The 20,764-nt window shown below is 40.3% G+C and overlaps 1 protein-coding gene and 1 pseudogene across 1 annotated transcript; both read right to left on the bottom strand.

Annotated features, from left to right (window-relative positions):
- Positions 1 to 8,101: 8,101 nt before the first annotated feature.
- LOC145481131 (manganese-dependent ADP-ribose/CDP-alcohol diphosphatase-like) lies at positions 8,102 to 12,678 on the bottom strand. The gene has a single exon (XM_081459525.1). The coding sequence runs from the start codon at positions 10,910 to 10,912 to the stop codon at positions 9,869 to 9,871; it is 1,044 nt and encodes a 347-aa protein (XP_081315651.1). The 5' UTR covers positions 10,913 to 12,678; the 3' UTR covers positions 8,102 to 9,868.
- An 880-nt stretch (positions 12,679 to 13,558) lies between these two features.
- Positions 13,559 to 19,841, bottom strand: LOC145481132 (manganese-dependent ADP-ribose/CDP-alcohol diphosphatase pseudogene; annotated as a pseudogene).
- Positions 19,842 to 20,764: the final 923 nt, after the last annotated feature.

The following is a 20,764-nucleotide window of genomic DNA, read 5'->3' on the forward strand; positions in this document are numbered from 1 at the left end:
CTAATATTTCCTAATGAGGTAATAATGGGAAATTACCGTGTGGCAAGAGTTTTTTCGGGTTCTAATTTTTGCGATATTTTTCCACTATTCGCAAAAATTATTTCCCTAGAAAATTTTATCAGCCAAAGTCTATTCCAGTGAGAAAATAATACATACAGACATTATCCCCTAGGGAATGGCAGCGTTTCTTCAATTCCCCTCTTCCCCACCCCCTAATAGTCATCAACTCTGTATCTTTTTCCTGAGCAGACAACCTACGTTTTTGTCAAAGACATAATTATAGCGTGATGATATTTAGCCTTGTTTCGCGGACGTTCCCCGTTCCGGAACTACTTACCTCTTTCCCCCTCACCCCCACCCCTCCTAGCGCACTCCCCACCCCCCATCCCCCCCACCCTCCTCCCAAAAAAGAAAAACAGTCTCCGACCCAAATATCTAACAATAATAACCAAAGGCCCCAAACCCTTGAAAATGCCCCAAGTTCCGGGAGCAAAACCCACTCAAAAATACCCCCTCCAGTCGCCCCCTTAATACGATTCCATGGCCTGATAACTTCTTCCGATTATTCGCAGACTTTTAAAAGTCCCAAATTGGAGAGGGTTTTTTTTTTTCTCATTTTTTCTCATCACCATTCTTAATAGAAACTTGGTTTATATATAAAATATATAAAGAGAAACAAACTTGGTCTGTTTCGTATTGTTATTTTTTATTTTTCGTATTGTTATTTTTCCAAGTATTACCCATTGTTTCAAGTGTGACCCATTTTTCCAAGTGTGACATGATTTTTCAACATGTGACCTATTTTTCCAAGTGTGACCCATTTTTCCAAGTTTGGCCCTTTTTTCCAAGTTTGCCCTCGTTTTTTTTCAAGCGTGATCTGACGCATTTTTATAAGTGTTAATCATTTTTACAAGTGTGACCCCCTTTTTTCCAAGCTTGACCCATTTTTCCAAGTGTGATGCATTATTACAAACGTGACCCTTTTTTCCAAGTGTAACCCATTTTTCCAAGACTGACGCTTTTTTGCCAAGTGTGACCTTTTTTTCAAGTGTGACCCATTTTTCGAAGTGTGATGCATTCTTACAAACGTGACCCTTTTTTGCAAGTGTAACCCATTTTTCCAAGACTGACCCTTTTTTTGCCAAGTGTGACCTTTTTTTCAAGTGTGACCCATTTTTCCAAGTGTGACCCATTTTTCGAAGTGTCACTCTTTTTCCAAGTTTTACCCTCCTTTTTCCAAGCTTGACCCATTGTTCCAAGTGTGACGCGTTTCTACAAGTGTGACTCTTTTTTCCAAGTGTACATACGAGTAACATACGAGTACATACAGACACATACGGTAATCTACCGGTTATATCAAATACGTTGGTTACTACGAATACATAGGGGCAACATACGAAGGTAGGAGAGTAATAAACATGAGATGTACCATTTTTCTATTTCATTTTTGCACGTGCGCGGCTATAACATCATGCAACATCCACAAATGTTGCATGAAAAATTTGACCTTTCTTAAATTTGAGCCAACAACACCCAACATGTCGCAAGATGTCGCAACACGTCCCAACAGGGTGCCTAAACGCACGCAACATTCTGTGCCAAACAATGTTGCGATATGCTGTGTTGAAATGTTGGGATCGTCAAGGTGGCCGAACACAGTTTTCGCGCGCTTTTACTGATGCAACTCAGCGCGCGCACAAGGGTTGCAAAAAACAAACATGCCGTCAATAGAGCGATCATTTTATTTACTCACTATCTGTGCTATTTTTCTCTATAATTGAACGCAGTGTATTGGTGGCTTTAGTCTTTTATTACAAAGGTATGTTAGAAAAGGTAACGATGCAAAGAACCGAGCAATTCTCAGCTTTTTCTTTGTTATCGAAAGAACCCAGTTAAATGCAGCGCATGCGTAGTAAATAAAAAAATTGCGATTGAATGAAAAATTGCACTCTCGGAAATAGGCCTATTTCTCGAGAACCACTTATTAGAATTTCACGAGATTTGGCCCGAAAATACTTTACGAAGTAAGTAACTGGAGTATTGAAAAAAAATTGAACTTTAACAAAGCAAATTCTAGATATTCCAGTGAACCTTCAACAAGGGATAATTAAAGCTCTCTCTGTTAAATTATTATTAAAATAGTGTTAACTTGGAAGTATCGTTACAAACTTGTTGCGCGCAAATTATAAAGAAAATCTAATGACGAGATTTTCTGCACATAAACAAAACCGATTTTAAAGGCCTTTTTGTATGTAGTCATGCTGCCATGGCAACGGCGCATACGTCAGCTTAACTATCAAAAAACCAAAGTTTGTGTTGTTAACTTGCCTGCCGCTATTTTTGACGACCAAAGGATCAAGGATTTCAGAGAAAATGGTGAATGAAACACAGGTATCAGAAACTGTGTTGAGCCACCTTAAGCTGGGGCTTTAGGCTCCCAAAGGAAATAAATTTTTATTATAATAAAGTTATAGCCGTAAAAAAAATTACAATCGAAGTGTTTATAAATGTACACCGTATAGTGACAGAAACAAAGACCAAAATCGACCAAAATCATATTTCATAATCCAAGCAGTGCTTTTCCTTTACCGTGAAGTGAAAGGAAAATTTTCACAAACAAATAATTGATTATGGTTATGCTCAGAGAATTTGTTTTTGTTTTTTGTTTTGTTTGTTTTTTTTTAACGCAAGTGGTTTAAAATAATTATGATAACACTTATCAGTTTGCTCGTCAGAGTGTTCGGATACTCATAAATGAACACATTTTGCAGAGACGTTTGATATATAAAGTCACCGAGACTCATTCACCGTGCATGTTAGGAGCATAATTACTTACACGAGTACAGGGCTCTTATCCCAGCGATGTCATCAGAGTGCAATGAAGGATTCCCAAGGCTGGCTGTGGGCCACATGACGATGCCGCCGACATTAGAGTTCCCCAGGCCTAACGCGTGCCCGGTCCCATGAGTAGCAACCCAGACCACTGACTGGGAATCCGTGTAAGTCCACAACCACCACCCACCCTTGCGTCCTGAAAAAGACCACTTCTCGTCTTCGTCGAAATGGATTCGTCCATCACTTGGAAGATACACATGTGCTAAGACATTGCCATTTCCATCAAACGTTGCGGAATCTATTGATTCCCCAGGGATACCGGCATGAGTCCTGCTTCCAAAGCTAAGAAATTAAACGGAGATTACATAAATGTTGCGCGATCCGCTCTATAAAAACATAAGTGTTGTGGCAAAGCGATTTAAAACACTGAATCACATTCAAGGGCTAGGTTGAATGACATCGGTTCATTTCACTTCACTGAAATGGAATTGCAACATAGCTAGCAAAGCAGAGCCATCACACTTGGCCTACGTAAGCGTGTATCATAATCCAATGTCTCACTCAAGATCCTTGAGCCGCCCTCGGCCTCGCCCCTAGTAACTCTTAAACGTCCTTCGTGATATTCAAACCTCCAGTGAGCACCATAACCCGATGAAGCACTGTACGGCATGAGTCAGTAGTTGAAAATTAAGAGATAGACTTGTGACAAAAAAAAAAATGATAGCAAAACGTTTCAGACTTCTTGAGCGCGTAGTTACTGTTTAATAGCACACAATGATTGCTTCTCCTTTGTTTAATCTTTAATTTTCGATGGCTGGTACTTGGTTCATAACACTGTAAGCCCTTTGGGTGACTTTCCTCTAATACGGTATAACAGTGAACTTGGTAGAAATAGCGTTAGGTCTAGGCTCCCCATGGTATGGATTGCCATCCCTTAAAGTCAGCGTACAGTACCCAGCTTTTTTTTCTTTTTTTTTTTCTTTTTTTTGTTCTTTTTTTTTTTTGCAGTTGTCTGATTTTTAGTATCGCTTGACCTACTTTTTTCTTTTTATTAACACACAACAAAACAGTGCTGAAACTACTTACAATTAAACTTCTACGTACAAAAACTGAAAATACGAAATAGTATTCAGTTGCCGAGAAATCAAAAACGGATAATAAAAGTATTCTTGCAGCGTATCGCAAAAAAAGATTGAATTTGACTTTCGTTAAGAACCAGAGCTGGACGAATATTTAACACAACTCTAATCCGGCGCTACGTAAGAGGAAACGTGATCCATACAAGCTATAAGAATTTCATCACTTAGGAACTGGACTTCTTAATTTAAAAAGGGTTTCCTTCTTTCATTAGCCTTGATTTTTGCGATTACCAACTTCTTCACCATACCATACCCCTTTTGCGATTAATAAAAGAAATAATTATAACCTTGTGAATTTGGGAGTTTGATCTAGAGTTGTTATTGTTGTTGTTATCATTTCTTTTCACGAACAAAGATAAGAAGTGTAATATTTTAGGATTGAATTGAAGTCCGATGATATCTATCCAGTTTCAGCCTTGCAATCATCAAAACACCATCGACTGAAAGTTCAAATTACGTTCTCCTTGTTTGATTTAAAGTACAGTTGTGAACAAGCACGGCAAGAGAGTATTTGCATATATTTGCTTACCTGTTTGTTCAGACTGCATTCAACGAAATCTGAAAATTTTCACACACGTTTTATTTCAGATGTGGATCACGTACGTTGTCGAAGAACATGTACACCCAGTATCAGCCGAAGGACTCTTTCAACATGGAAACTGTGTGCAAATAACGGTGCACAAAAATGGGAGGTTTCAGAAGGGACTCTATCATGTTGCTATGAATTTTAATTAATGTTTTGCATCTCTGTGACATGCAGGCAACTTGTGTTATGTAAACCTCTTAAGCAGGCACGAAGCCACAAGCATTCTAAAGTGAGATTTTTGTCCTTCACGAATAGTCAATATCGGATGATCAAAGGCCCTGAAAGTTGTCAGTCCCAAAATAAGACGTTCGTGCATTTACTGTGGGTTCTCCTTTGCTTTAGCTCTTTGCAGACGGAGTTGCCTTTGTGTTCCCTCATACAGATCTTTCTGGGTTCCCTCGCTTTTCCCTCGTCTTCCCCCGTGTGTTCCGCTTTATGATAGAAATATTTTCCCGCCGGCATCGAGGTGCGTAGTCTGAATTTCAGCCGTCTCTTCTCCCTTGAAGGCACGACCCCCAAGGAGAAGAGACGGCTGAAATTAATAGGCCTAGCTACAATAATCCCGGAAAATCGCCTAAAATCTATTCGGATAATCTCCAAAAAAGTTCTAAAAAATCTCCAAAAAAGTTCTAAAAATCTCATTTCTTTTTCTAAAAATCTAAAACTTTTAACGAAATATCAAAACATTTTCCAGCAAATCTAGCTCGAGAATGCGTCAAAAAATCCCATCGATGATTAAAATAAACTTAAGGTTAAGTGAATGGTGAAACCGTGGTGCACGAAGCCTTAACTGAAGCCTCTCGTCGCTCTTATATATATAGCTTTACAAACGAATTGGGTTCCTAAATGCGCATATAAAAAATCTCTAAAGATTTTTAACGCATCTTACAGACTTTTTTGGCTCTAAAAACTCTAAAATTCCTTGAACTTGCTAAATTCTTCTAAAAAATCTCCAGACTTTCTAAAAATCTTTCAGCGTCTAAAAATCTCCAAACAATCTGGATCCGGATTTTTGTAGCTAGGACCAGCTAGGCCTAGGCTGAAATTCAGACTACGAGGTGCGGGGAAATGAAGCTCTAACTGTTCACAACAAGCAACTGTAAATATTTTGTAATATCACCGGTAGTCATTTACCCACTCTATTGACTTAAATAACGTCCATGTAATTGACAAGGGAAATTTTCGCGTGAGGAAGACTTTGAATCATTATCCAGACAATATTCTATTATTTTATGAACCCCATATTTGCATTTCATTTCCTCGCAAGCATCTTTTTGTTCTTATTGTAATTTTTTCTACTTCACACTTTTTACCGTATATATTTCAACGATCGGGCTTTTTATTCACTATTTGTCAAAGATTGCAGACTGGCAATCGAAAGCTCAATTTTCTCAAAACTATTTTAACCAAAGAACGTTTCTAAATTTTAATTACGAATGATTAACGTTGAAGCTTGCGCATGCGTCGAGCTGTGAAACCGTCCCTTAAACAATCGCCTCCACTCTACCGGGGTATGATCGCGTGGTACTGGGTGAAAATACAAATTAACGACAAAGGATTCACGTCAAACAAAGCGAATAATTTAACTTTCATTAAATTATCATAAAACACATCTGAGCGATTTCGTAAAAACATGCCCGCTAGGTTTCTGCCTGCAGCTGGGTTCGGGCGAACCCAGGCCTAGCCAGCGGCTCTAAACCCAGGGTAGGCGGGCTGGGGAGATGGCCCAGGCACTGGCCTATCTGCTGGTGGTTGCTGGCGGTCAGCTGTCAAAAGCAGGGGGGAGGGTATCATTTACTGACACCTTCACTTAGCTAGACTTTGAGTTTTCAGTGCCAGATAACCTTGATATTGACTGTGTGACTGGGCCTTTTGCCCAGTTGTTGAACCTTATGTGAGGGTTCTCTGTTGACATGGCACCCTGCTGTTGCCATGGTACCCTTGCATAAAGGCCCATGCCATGTGCATTCTAGCCAGGGGAGAGCCAGACCACTTCTAGCCGCTGGGACTGTGACTTTGAGCTGTCTGTAGGCATGTTTTTGCGAATATGGTAAGATATATTTGTACAGAGTTAACCTATTCTATCGACATATTGTCATATGAACTGCTCCTTTATTTGTGAGGAATGGACACTTGCAAAACTCAAACCCTCTAGGTGTCTCAAAAACTCAGACCTGAAAAACTCAGATCCTCTGGGTGTTTCGAAAACTCAGACCGTCAATACTTAGACCCTTGGTGTGTCTTGAAAACTCAGACCTGAAAATGTCAGACCCATTGGGTGTAATGACTAATGTCGAAAACTCAGACTTGAAAAACTCAGACCCTCTGGGTGTCTTGAGAACCCAAACTTAAAATCTCGGACCCTGACTGGCCATCTCAAACCTCAGACCCTAAAATCTCAGACCCTCTGGGTGTCTTGAAAACTCAGACTTGAAAAACTCAGACCCTCTGGGTGTCTTGAAAACTCAGACCTGAAAAACTGACCCTCTGGGTGTGATCTTGATAACTGAGACCTGTAAAACTCAGACCCTCTGGGTGTCTCGAAAACTCATATCTGAAAACCCAACACTCTGGGTGTGATCTCAATAACTGAGACCTGAAAAACTTAAACCCTCTGGGCATCTCTAAAACTTACACTTCAAAAACTCAAACACTCTGCGTGTCTCAAAAACGTACACCCGAACAACTCAGCCCCTCTGATTTGAAAAAGTGTGTTATTTGTTAGTTGTGGATGTGCATGCACGTAAATACCGTCAGCGGTTTTGCTGTCCACAGTAACGCATTAGGACTCTGTTTTCAAAGATCTCCTGCGATTGTGGAGAGCGTTCTCAAATGTTTGTGTTTTCACTGAAAACAAAATATGCATTTTCAAACGAGTGTTGATGGGGCCTGAGACTTAAGAAGAATACCATTGTACGAAAACGCAGAACTATTGCAGGTTACTATAGATCAACATGTTCTATATCTATTGACTCAATAGTAGAGGTAAGGCTACTGAATAGCGTTTAACCCACCAAAAATTTGCTGAATGTGTTAATTTTCTTTTTGATTGACACACCGTTTGCACAGCATTAAGTAGAATCACGTTGAAAGAAAATCGTCGCATCCCTGGTTTATTAAAAGGTTGACGGTAAAAGTGTGAAGAGAGGAGTAAATTTCACTGTGCAAAGTCCGATTTGATATGGAATTTAAAGATCGGATGATAAATATTTAGTCAATGGGATCTAGTTGTAACTTCACCAATTGGTGGTCCAGGACTTCTGACTCCAAATTTTGCCCAGATCTTATTGCCCAGCCTATTATTTCCACAAATCTCAGTCCCATTCAATGTTTTTATTTGTGATTCCCAGTGACCCAGATCCCATTTTCCCAGTCAAAAAACAGCACATCCAAGTTCTCATTTTACCCCTTCCGGTCACTGAAATCTGAAAATAAATTTAATTACACAAAAAAATAAAAATCGCAGAAGGAAGAAAAGCCAGCTGGGCAAGCAAAAAAAATACCGGTCCTCCCCCTCCCCCCCCCCCCCCGCCCCCTTAGCTCAAGGTCTGGATCCTCTACTGTCTATCACTATAGTTGATCACAACAGGAAGTTCATTTTTGAGTAAGGATATTTTTACCTGTCATTTGACTTCATAAGCCACAACTGCAACAGCACAAATTAACACTTTTACACTGAAAAGGTGTGTAACTTTAGTGCCTTCCTATTTACAGCAAAAATTTTGTTGCGCAAAGTTCAACTCCATTTTCAAAGTCTATTCCATATTTTTCAGTACAATGTCCCAAATTAGCACCACACTGCTAAATACATGTTTGTTAAGTTAGGTACATATATTAATTGAACATTTCTGAATATTTCCAAAATAAATAAGAAAGACGATTCTGGCTATCAAATTGCGTCGTTCAATTTACAAGTGTAGATACCAGTATATAATATATAGTGTAATTCGAAAGTAACAAGAAGCCAAGAAGTAGTATCATATCGTTGAACATGTTACTCACTCAATGGGTTCCTCCCCAGCATTTTCAGCAGATTACCTGAACAATCATCTGAACTGCTGATTAAATCCTGTGTGAAGGGAGGCTTCCAAGAGTAAAGTGTCCTGCCCAAGAACAACACTATACAGTGACCCAGTTGCAAGCCAGCATAAAATGCAATAACCATTAGGCAACTGCATCCCACGAAATGACTACTTCGTGCACACTACAACTAACACACCACTCATCACTCAATGGTTTTAGATTGGGACACAACGGATCTTGATTCGACAATTATTTTGACAATTTAACCTAACATTCAGTTTTGCTTTTCTTTCTGAAATGAAGAGAGCTTCTATTCAGCTTTTACAGCAGACATCATTCATGATACACATCATTCATGATACACGACTGCTAAACAGATCGGACTCTTTCATAATAAGGTCTACCACAAACCATACATGTACGCTCAATTTGCCTAAACTACCACGCCAAATATCAGCACTACAAAATTTCTTTCCACTGGCGTACATTGCATATGAGCATATCTATGGTTCTGTCATTACCAATGACAAAGTAGCTGCCAGGCTCAGCTTCTGGCACCATCTGTAATTACTTAAAACCCAGGTGGTTAGTGCAGGGAGCTCTGCCACAGTCTGGGTTCTTACAAAGGCAAGGGTCACTGTGTTGTGTCAAGCACTAAACCCTGGCAGTGCCTCTCTCTGCCCAGGAACATAAGTACTGGTGAACAGTTCGGGTGAGGCAACTTTGTCCTAGGCACCATTAATAGCCCTTCCACAAACAATCTCCTTTACCCAGGAGGGGGGCGGGGGTACTCATAAATTTCAGATAAGTGTGTCCCGCACAAGGTCTTATTGGTAATCCCTGACCCTATTTAAGGATGAAGCAAACACAAATTGATACGCTATTTAAGGCACAAACCTGAAAAGTGACACCCTGTTCAATGGAAAAGCAAGACCTGAGATTGGCATGAATGGTTCAGCTTAAGGTTGAGCATCAAGCAGAGAATTTGTTTTTTGTTTAGCTGGGCATTTACGCCTGGAATTTTTGCTGATACAACTTTGGTACCACAATGCCAACAGAGACAAAAATAATACCCTATTTAAGGATTGGGAACCTCAAAAGTTATGCCCTATCCTGCAGCACACACCTACATGTATATAGACAACATATGTGAATACCACCCTGCCCCCTTCGCCCACTCCTTTCCTTGCCTATCCTTACTAATTACAGGTCGCAAGACAAAAGCCTTCAGCTATCCCTTACACTGTACCAATGGCTACCGCATGTTAGTTAGATGGTACCAATCTCACTGAGCAAATTTCAACACTTGATTTTCTACAATACCAAAACCTTCAATGACAATAGAATCATCTTTGACGTGCAGTGTGGCAAAAGCATTGGAATCTAGTGGCGCTTCAATGACAGCATCAAAAACATAGTGATGAATGCCTTTTTTATCCACTCCATAGCCATATTCATGAGTGTGGCCGTGAAAACAGGCAACGACACAGCGAAACTGCCACAACACTTCAAGGACATCCTCATAGTTCCATAATGTTGTCATGCTGTCTACCATTTTTGGGTAGATTGGGACGTGACTGAATATCACGACTTTTTGGCCTTGTTCCTCTGCCTTCCTCAGAGTACTTTGAAGCCATAGCAGCTGTTCCATGCCTATTGCACCATTGAATCTGACAAAACGCCTTTCCAGTCCACAAAGACCATCAGGGCTCTGTAGATCGTCGTTCTTGTTGTGCCTGCGTAACATTTCAATGCCTTGCTTGAACCGAGGGCTACTCTCATCTTCACCAAGTATGCTTACGTCGTAGCTATCCAAGTAAACAAAACAAAATTTGGGATGTGGTGTGAACGAGAAATAAAATGGTTTGGTTCCTCCTTTGCTGATTACTGGATGGCTTTGATGCATGCTAAGGTATGAGGCACTCGCACAGCTGTTGAAGGGATGAAGAACTGATCTTGCAAGGTCCTCGCGAGAGAAATTGTAAAGCTCGTGGTTTCCTAAGTTATGAAACACAGGTGTTCCATGAGGAAGCTTTGAGAATTCGTTCAACACGGTGTCGAGAGCTTCTTTTGAAAAATTTCTTTTGTTATTACTCGCATGTGAATTAAAGCCATCAATAACATCTCCCAGCTGCACTATGAATGCTGGCGGAAACTTCTCTTCTTTCCACTGTGCGACTGCTTCTTGGAGGCAAACCAAAGCGTTTCGATATCGTCGCCATTTTGTCTTTGAATAGTTTTGCCGATCGTTTATGTCAGCATACTGGATGTCGGTGATTAAGCCAAACGAGAACAAAACTTCCCTCTCGCTATTACGTTCACAGATCATGGCGTCTTATTTCAGTTTCGGTAGTCTTCAAGATGAAAGAAACAAACAAGTACCGATAACAACTGCGTCTGCCCGCCATATTTATGGCTAACGAAAGGACCAATGACAGCGCATACACGAAGGGAAAACCCCCTCAGTGACATCACAAAAGGGACAACTCTCGGGGACTCCCCCTCCGCTAAGATTTCAAGTCTATTCACATCTAAATATTCGTGTTTTGTTTTTTTAACCGCGCGGCCATGGGCCGAGCGCGGTTCATGGTTTACCCGTGGTTTTTTTTCCGTCTTGTATGCGACCAGAGCCAAGCTTTCACTCGGCCAAATTTTGAGTCACGCAACCTGTGATGTTTACTCGCCAAAAGCTGTTGAAACATTAATAAATCTCATCTCCGATACTGACTTTCGCGGGAAAAAAATTAAAAACCCAGCGTTCGTCAAAAATTATATTTTTTCAGCAGAAATTTCGCTCGGAACATATACATATTTATATTCGTTTGAATCATCGATGAAATGACCTTTTCGGATATTTTTTCCTTCGGGGTCAACAAAAACCTCCGATTACAAAATCACGCCGAACCCACACGTTGCAAAAAAATCTCTTCGAAACCCTGATTTCGAAGCGATATATCACTTAAGCGTTAACAACTACCACACATTGGCAGGCGGTAAATCTATTCCTTAACAATCCAGCTTTATCGTGTTAAAATTTCATAGAAATCGAACAAAACCAGAATTAATTAGAATTTTTTGTGACCTCACTCCCTAGACTTGACCTAACAAAGGAAGCCATGGTCGCCCATAGCAACCGAAAAACACGAACACAACAAAGCTGACGTTTCGGCCAAAAAACTCCAGAATTATCGGCTGAGAGCTTAAACTTGAATGGGAAAATCTTTTTCGAACTTTTTTCAACTGATTTAGACGAAAGACTGGCCTCGGCGGACTACAAAAAAGACCAAGAGAAAAAACAGAACAAGACAGCAGAAAAAGCCGATAATATTAATTCATCGCGTGGCTTTCGGCACGAAAACGAAAATACAGCTTACTTCTGGATAAATTCAGTCTTAGAAGCCAGCAACTGGTCCCAAATTACTTTCTGTATCCTTACAAATGTCTTGACTTCTATCTCCGAAAGATTTGGCCGCAATTTTTGAGCAAATAAACATTTCGTCGACAGTGACCGCCAGTACGTTGGCTTGCATACTAAATAAGCTAACTTGACAAAATTCTCCCGTGGGGGGGATATGACGAAAAGAGCTGAAAGATGGCCTATAATTGGCTAATGATGAGATCATCCCACTGTCCAAATTTGGTGAGAATCGAAAGTAACGCCAATTTTCTGTCATGTTTTCAATCTGTGGTCACTGGAGTGACCAAAATCGATACATCGGTCGGGATAGAGTTTTATTATTAAATTATATGACTTGTGTGACTACTTTACTAGCCCTTTACTCGTGGAAAACACCAATTGAATTTAATCATGACTTTTAAGAAAGAAAGCTGTTGTTAATAGTGTTATTATCGTGTCATTTATATCGTTCATGCCCATACATATCCCGAAGAAAGTTCTACAAAGATTAAGACCATTAGGTCATCGGAGATTTGTCAATGGCTACCACTGATGGCGCAATAATACAGTTTGTGTTGATCAAGTGATGTGATGTCTACAGTAAGAAAAGAATCATCAATGACTACTTTGGAATGTGCACTCCGTTCCGACGGTAGTGCTAAGCAAACAGTTAAATTTTAAAAGCGCGGTTATAAGATCTAACAGATCTTCTTGTTAGGTTTTGAATCAGCCAAATCGAGCTGTTTGTGGTTTTACTGAGCTAGTTATTTAGCTAACTATCAATGTTTTACAACGGGTTTTGGTTTTTTTCATAAGCAGAGATACAGACAGAATTTTTTGCCTCTCACATAAAAATACCTAAAGGGATTTTTCCTAGCCAGAGGGGATTTGTTGAAGGGACTTATTATCCCAGCTGCCCGTGTTTTTAAATTTCCACTATCATCTTTCCTAATTTGCATAACACAAAAATGTCAATAACACGATCGAAAACGGAAAAAGATATTCCAAGAAGGAAAATGCCAATCTTCTGTAATTTAAAAAGCCTTTTAAATAAGCAGCAATCATTTTTTCATTTCATAGGCACTTCAAGGGCTAATTTCGAGAAATCAGCTTCAGAAACTCGCCATTACCGTTACTTTACCTTCATCGACTTTTAGTTGATAAAATTTAATAGCTCAGTGGTCCATGTATGGACGTGTCCATAAGGAGAGGTTTGATGCCAGAATTAAAGTATGTTGTGTCACAGATCAGGCTAGACTTGCAGTAAATTTACATTACTAATTATCAAATCGTATACTCTCATCAAGTAGGCCTAGTTACATAATAAATATATAATCCCTACGTGGCAGTGACTTTGTTTCCACATGGTTATTAAAAACGTCAGACCTAACAAACTATGTTTATATTTAGTTTCAAAATAATGACAGTAACAATAAAAGAAAAATGCCTGCTTGTCACAAATGTTGTGTGTTTTCTGACTTTATAATTGCACAGATCAATAGGCCATATTCGTATTCTCGGTGTTGGACTGGAACTAGATTGAAATGGAGGCTTGTGCGGGGGAATATCATTAAAAAGCGATTAGAGTCATTTACATTTGAAAAGATTGCCCACATTAGCTTCAGTTGCAAGCTAGCTCCAGTCCAATACCGAGAATACAAACATGGCCTGTACACAAATATAAAAGAAACCACTGCTGCTGTATTTAAGACTGGTGAGGGTTTGTGTTTGCCATAGTTCAAAAGGTAAACTGTCCTATTGCACCGCACCACTATAGTTGAAAACTGTTGTTTAAAAAGTTGATGCAGAGAAGCAGAACAGTTAATTTGCCTCAAGCACAGTCCCTTATTGAACAAGTAAAAACTTCCCTATGGTCAGTAAACTTTGATCGCAGATATTCAGGTCCAAGATCATTTAGTCATTTACAGGCAAAATATGGCAGCAGTTTGCAATTTCAGTTGATCAGCATCTAGTGTTCTCCTGCCAAGTCTAACATAAAGCGAATGTCAGAATTGGCATCAAAATACAGAAGAAGTCAAGATTCACGCAACAAGATTTTGTAGTTTTTGAAGTTTAAAAAGTGGAAAGAATTTTTTAAGCAGTTCCCTCAAATGACATTACAATCATGGCTCTCATAAGGGCCTGAATCAAGGGAGCATTCAGCCATAATAGTCCCAGGTTGGCAAAACCCTGTGTGATCCAAGGACTTAGTCTGGGCCCAAAATTCTCTGGCTTTTATTTCTGGGGGTTGGGGGAGGGGCAGAGATTGAATAAGACTTTTAGGGAGATTGAAAAAAAGCTAAATGCAGGGTTTGCTTTTTGAATTAGTTCCATAAACAAACTTTAGTTCCCAGATATGTAAAATTATGATAAAGAGACATCCTGTTTTAGAAGCCTTTTCAAGCCATTTTCTGGGCTGTTGGAATTGGGAGGGTTGTTTTAACTTGCTCGCACATTTTAGTGGACAGCTATATAATTGACTGTCCACTAAAATGTGTGAGCAAAGTAAAACGATATTTAACAGGGAGGTGCAGTGGCCTCATGGTCGGTGTGATCGATTCCGGAGAGAGCAGTCCGGGATCAAGCCCTGGCTGGGGACTTTGTGTTGTATTCTTGGGCAAGACACTTTACTCTCACAGTGCCTCTCTCCATCCAGGTGTATAAATGGGTACCGGCGAACTTAATGCCGGGAGGTAACCCTGCAATGGACTAGCATCCCATCCAGGGGGGAGTAGAAATACTCCTAGTCGCTTCGTGGTACTGAAACCGGGATAAGCTCCAGCCTGATGAGCCACTTGGCTTGTATGCAGATTTAACAATGAACGACTGTTGGATATGAGATGTTAGATAGCCAATGAGGCATGCAGTGCTGAGTTGGCTATTGTCATCTCATATCTAACAAGTGTGAGTGAAATAATATTGTTTCATTAAAAACACCCCCAAAATGAAGAAAACTAAAAAAAAATAAAAATAAAAACAGCCAAAAACATTACACATACACTTGCCATAATGTTATTAGTAGACCATGATGTAATCGATAAAATACCACGATGGCTAAGCCAGTGAAAACTCTTGAATTGCATTATCCAACAATCCAGTATATAAAACTTATTCACAATTATGGAAAACTGGCATACAAGATTACAGCACCAATAATCCATAACTTAGGGACATGTTAAAAGCTATTATTGCCTTGTATACAGTTCCATGCTCATCAGCATGAAATAAACCCCTAATACAATGATTTCAAAATTTAAAAAAATAGAAAAGCCAAGAAAGCCAAAAAAGAGATTTCACATGCAACTTAAGCACAAGCTGTTACATGAAGTAAGTCGTAAATTATGCAAGTTGCATCTCTTTGATGCTAGAACATGATCAAGTTCGAATAAATAAGATTTCTTTACAGAGACCAGCTTGATATTAGTAAAAAGGCCTGTGACATTCTGTAAATAAGTAAATAATAAATAAAATATTAATACCTTAATTGACCACTCCTACAGTGAGGCTTTTCAGGACCGGAGGAAACAAACAATGAAACAAATAATGTACATGAACATAACACGGTTAAAATTTCAAACGGGTGGGAGAACACCAGCTGGCTATTTGCAAGCATGAACAAGGAGTGAACTGGGGACTTCTAAGAACAACACCAGCTAGTGGTCAGAACAAGAATTCTCAACCTGCAACCTCCAGATTTCAAGTCTGGTGGTCTATAACCACTCCACCATGCCTCCTCCTCCTCCTCATAAATATAGAAGTTATATACAAATTAATCATGAGGCCCACCACTATAAGCTGTCTGTGGTAGTGATATAGAGTTAATGGAATTTTGCACATGAACATTTGCTATGATGACTGCAGCACATTGAGGTACCATCCATATTTGCCAGAGCAGCTCGCAAACAAATGCACGTAACTTATACTGAAACACATGTAGTCAGGAGCCCCTCATGGGGTCACTCAATATCAAGCCAAGAAATGGTATGTTGCATAAGCCTTTACTGCAGGCAACTCAAATGGGAGTCTGAAACCAGGTGTTGGACTTAAGGACCTTGCAAAGAAGTTAGTGGGCTTTTCCCTACCGAATGGTCCCATCAGAAAACAAGAATCACTATGATCAAGTTCACTACTCACTTGTAGAAGGCACGAGTGCTACCTAAGGTTAAATGGCAAACAGTAATCCAGCTGGCCTCGAAACACTAATGACAAAATGCCTGACCCCAGGAAACATCCTTACCCTCCCCAAGAAACATCATCGGCAAATCCAAGGGAGGAGAGGATTTCAAAACCTTAAGTTCTTAAGGGCAAGCATGAAGCTTGATTTGATTCCAAAGGAGTAAGGAGAGGGCTCAAAACTTAAAAAAAAACCTCCTGTGAGAGAGGAATGTATATTTTTACGGTTAAAAAATTATGTGCATATCAGTGAGAAAATTTTAACACTTGACTTTTTATAACACCAAAACCTTCGGTGACAATGGAATCACTTTTGATGTGAAGTGTTGCAAATGCATTGGAATCTAGTGGTGCTTCGACGACAGCTTCAAATGCCAAGTGATGAATGCCATTTTCATCCAAGTAATAATCAGCTTGATGGGTGTGACCATGAAGACAGGCAGCCACACAGCGAAACTGCCACAGCACCTCAAGGACATCCTCATAGTTCCACAGCAGGTCAAGTGGCTTTCTGTTTCCTGGGTGGATGGGGACGTGAGAAAATATGACAACTTTTTGGCCATTTTTCTGCGCCTGTTGAAGGACATTTTTCAGCCATGCCAGCTGTGCTGTACCAATAGCACCATTAAATTCAACAAAACGTCTCTCCAGGCCATTAAGGCCATCCAGGCTCTCCAGATCTTCATTCTTGTTGTGCCTGCGTAACATTTCAATGCCTCGTTTGTACCGAGGGCTACTCTCATCTTCACCAAGTATGCTTACGTCGTAGCTATCCAAGTAAACAAAACAAAATTTGGGATGTGGTGTGAACGAGAAATAAAATGGTTTGGTTCCTCCTTTGCTGATTACTGGATGGCTTTGATGCATGCTAAGGTATGAGGCACTTGCACAGCTGTTGAAGGGATGAAGAACTGATTTTGCGAGCTCCTTACGAGAGAAATTATAAAGCTCGTGATTTCCCAAGTTATGAAAAACAGGCATTTCATGAGGAAGCTTCGAGAACTCCTTCATCACAGTGTCGAGTGCTTCTTTTGAGAAATTTCTTTCGTTATTATTCGCATCGACCAGACTTGCGTTAAAACCATCAATAATATCTCCCAACTGAACAATAAACGCTGGTGAACACTTCTCAACTGCTTTCCAATGTGCAACTGCTTCTTGAAGGCAAAACAGTGCGTTTCGGTACCGTCGCCATTTTGTCTTTGAATAGTTTTGCCGATCGTTTATGTCAGCATATTGAATATCGGTGATTAAACCAAATGAAAACAAAATATCCTTCTCGCCGTTGTGTCCATGGTCCATCGTGGCCTAATACTTTTGAACTTTCAATCGAAAGGAAGCAACCGGCAAATGAACTCTACTTGCGTCACCTTATTTTCCCTTTGACAGTAGACGCCGGTTCCGTAGTTGACATCCAGACTGAAATGTTTGTTTTTAAGAATGACCATGAGGGCCCAGGGGGGTGTGGACAAAACGTGGGGTAGGCCATGGCCTACCCTGTGGCCTACCCTATGGCCCCGGGAGGGGGGCACTCCCATATATGGGCTATGTAGGTATGTGCCGCTGTGAAGGGTATGGTTTTCAAGCAGTTTACTCTAGGATAGGGTATATAAATCAGAGCGTTTGGGTCTAGAATAGGGTATCATTTTTCACAAAACTGACTGGTTGGTTGAAGATTTTATCTAGATTAAGGAAACCAGAAATTGCCACTCAAAAATATAAAAAAATGAAATCGGCAAGTTTAAATTTACGCAAATCAGCCTAAACAGTGTCAATAGATGGGGAGATTTGGGGAGTTCACTCTAGTAAAGGTTAGCAAAATTCAGCTGAACTAGCTCTGGTATAGGCTAGGGGCTCCGGGGTCACAGCGGCACATCCCCATCCAGAAATTCCCAAAGTATCCCCCCCGGGCCTATGGCCTACCGGTGGTCAGATTTTTTTAAAAAATAAACAAAAAGTCGAATGAGTAAGGTGGCATAAAATTATATTCCTTGTGGTTTCTTGTATCCCTCTTACAGGGGTATACTAAAAAGTCACCAACTATTAAACACTACACTAACACAAACAGTCACTAACGCTGTTCATTACATGTTTACACTCCACTCTATGCTACAAACTGGCAGCCGGTATGGATCGTGAAGCCGCCATTTTGGATACTCTCAGTGACCACGTGATATCAGCCGTTCCCCCGGGGGAGGGGACTCCCATAAATGACGGGGGTGCTTTCTATACCTTTTGGGGTTAAAAACGCAGTTTTGTTACCTCTTAGGGTGTTTAGCCTCAAAAGGTCCACAACGGGAGCTTTTGCGGTACTTTTTAGGGTATTGAGCTCAAAAATATGACAGGAGATAGTGTCTTATGTGAGAATTGGTACCTCTTAGGGGAGGAGAAAATTTCAAACCACGCCCGCAAACAAGGATCTTGGCACCTCTTAGGGTTTCTTGTCAAAATTTCCGACCGGCACCCCGGTCCTTTTTATATGGGGGTTCCCCCGGGCCCTTCCCTGCCCTCTTAACCTGCCGTTATGGTTGATTGCTTGTCTGGGGAAGATAGACGTCGAAGAGAGCAAGAAATAGGACGTTTCAAGGCTGAGTGCTGTAAGGTTGACATTGTTTTGTTCCCTCTGATGTTGATAATCGTGTTAGTGACTTTTTAGTATACCCCTATTAGAGGGATGTAATTTTATGCCAGCTAACTCGTTCGACTCTTACTGATGTTTTGTAAATGTTTTTAAAAATCTGACCACCGTTAGGCCATAGGGTAGGCCACAAGGTAGGTCATGGCCTACCCCACGTTTTGTCCACACCCCGGCCTAGGGTGTGAATTTGCCGCTTGAAAACTTTTCCCACCACCTGTTCACCTAAGAACTTTCCGCTGCGGTCAACCCTGCAAGACTTTCTCTTTCCGCTCAGTGAGTAAATATAGTATGTCTCAGTCTGTACATGCTAGCTGTCTGCACGCAATCAGAGACGAATAGCCATGTGGACAAACGTTACAAAGGGTGTTTACTTTCCACAATGATAAATCGCGCTTATCGCCTGTCATCGACTCCTACCGCGTTTTCCGAGGATTGCGACAAGCTTCGAACTACCTTTCTAAACCTGGATTATCCTGTAAATTTCTACGCAATATCGACAATATTACTGCGCTTGATGATGCAAATGATGGCACCTCTAATATCGTGGTACCACTACCATTTAAAGATCAACAATCAGCCAACTTAGTAAAAAGAGAAATGCAAAATCTGAGCGCAAAAATTGGAGTACAAATAAAGCCTGTCTTTCAGTCAAAAAAGATCAGTCAAGTCCTCGACCCGAAAGAGAAGCCGCCGATTGTCAACAATCAGTGCGTGGTCTACAAATTTCAATGTGATCTGTGCGACAGATTATGTCGGGTACACAACCCGACACTTGCACCAACGCATTGGCGAGCATAAACATTCTGCAATTGGAAGACACTTGGAAGACCATGGCCGGCCTATCGAAGTCTGATTTGAAGGACAAACAATTCTCGATTTTGAGGAAATGTAGAACGCGAAGTTTGACTGCTTAATATTAGAGATGTTTATTAAGGAGCTAAAACCTGGGCTAAATACCCAGAAGGACTCCGTTCATGCTAAACTGTTTACGTGACACTGCGTGCAAATATTTCTCGCATTTAATAGTGTTTTATGTAAGTCTCTAAGGATTTGTTTTGTACATTTATATTCAAATAACGTTTTCTTACTCATTTTGACTTGAAAATGACGTTGAGTAAACGTCGAAACGTCGTCGCTTTTTAGAGCTTTTCACAGTTTTTAGAGTTTTTAACCGTAACGGTTTTAACTTTTGTCTCATCGCAATGTTTTATAGTTAAATTATTGACAACGCCTATTCTTTTAGGTTTTTCTATATTTTAAAAATACTATTTTTCAGTATCTTCAATTTAAGAGATCTTGTTTTGTTACGGCAGTAAACCTCACCTTGAAACTGCTTCGCGACTTGCCAGGGTTTACTTGGTTGTCTTCAATGCAAAGCATACGATTGGCTATCGTTCTCCATTGTTCAGACTTGTTCACAAGCAGTTAGCTAAGAATATCCATTTTTTTTTTTTTTTTTTTTTGGCCTCAGCGGCTAATGCATGTGTTCTTACATGCTTTATCCTGTCTTAATGTGCAGCCCATGCATCAACAGACCGTCAGTGACGCTGGGGGATTCCCCCAGGGAAAGGTGACCATGGAAACACATTATTTGATTGGTTAGATTCTTGAACTAACATTTTCACCAATTCAACGACCGTTTACTTCCCGAAACTATCCACTAATTGATCGCTAACCAAGCCGTTCCATTACAGCACCAACATCACCTCAGATTTTAACAAAAAGGAATTTGTGAAAGACAGAAGTACGATTTTTATACCTAACCGTACCTTTTTGGTACACTTCGGAAGCATATCAGCCGAGTTTGGTCAAGCCAAAATACCCATGGCGAGACCAGACGAGCATAAAATAACAGTTATTCAATAAAGGGTTTCACTACTAACCTAATCTCTTAAAAAACAGCAATAAAATAAACATTTGTTTAAAAAGGAAAAAAATGTCACTTGTAGACCAACTGACCTCTAAAAGGAATG

The sequence above is a fragment of the Orbicella franksi genome, chromosome 3 (genome assembly GCF_964199315.1).
Source record: "Orbicella franksi chromosome 3, jaOrbFran1.1, whole genome shotgun sequence".
In the NCBI taxonomy this organism is placed as follows: domain Eukaryota; kingdom Metazoa; phylum Cnidaria; class Anthozoa; order Scleractinia; family Merulinidae; genus Orbicella; species Orbicella franksi.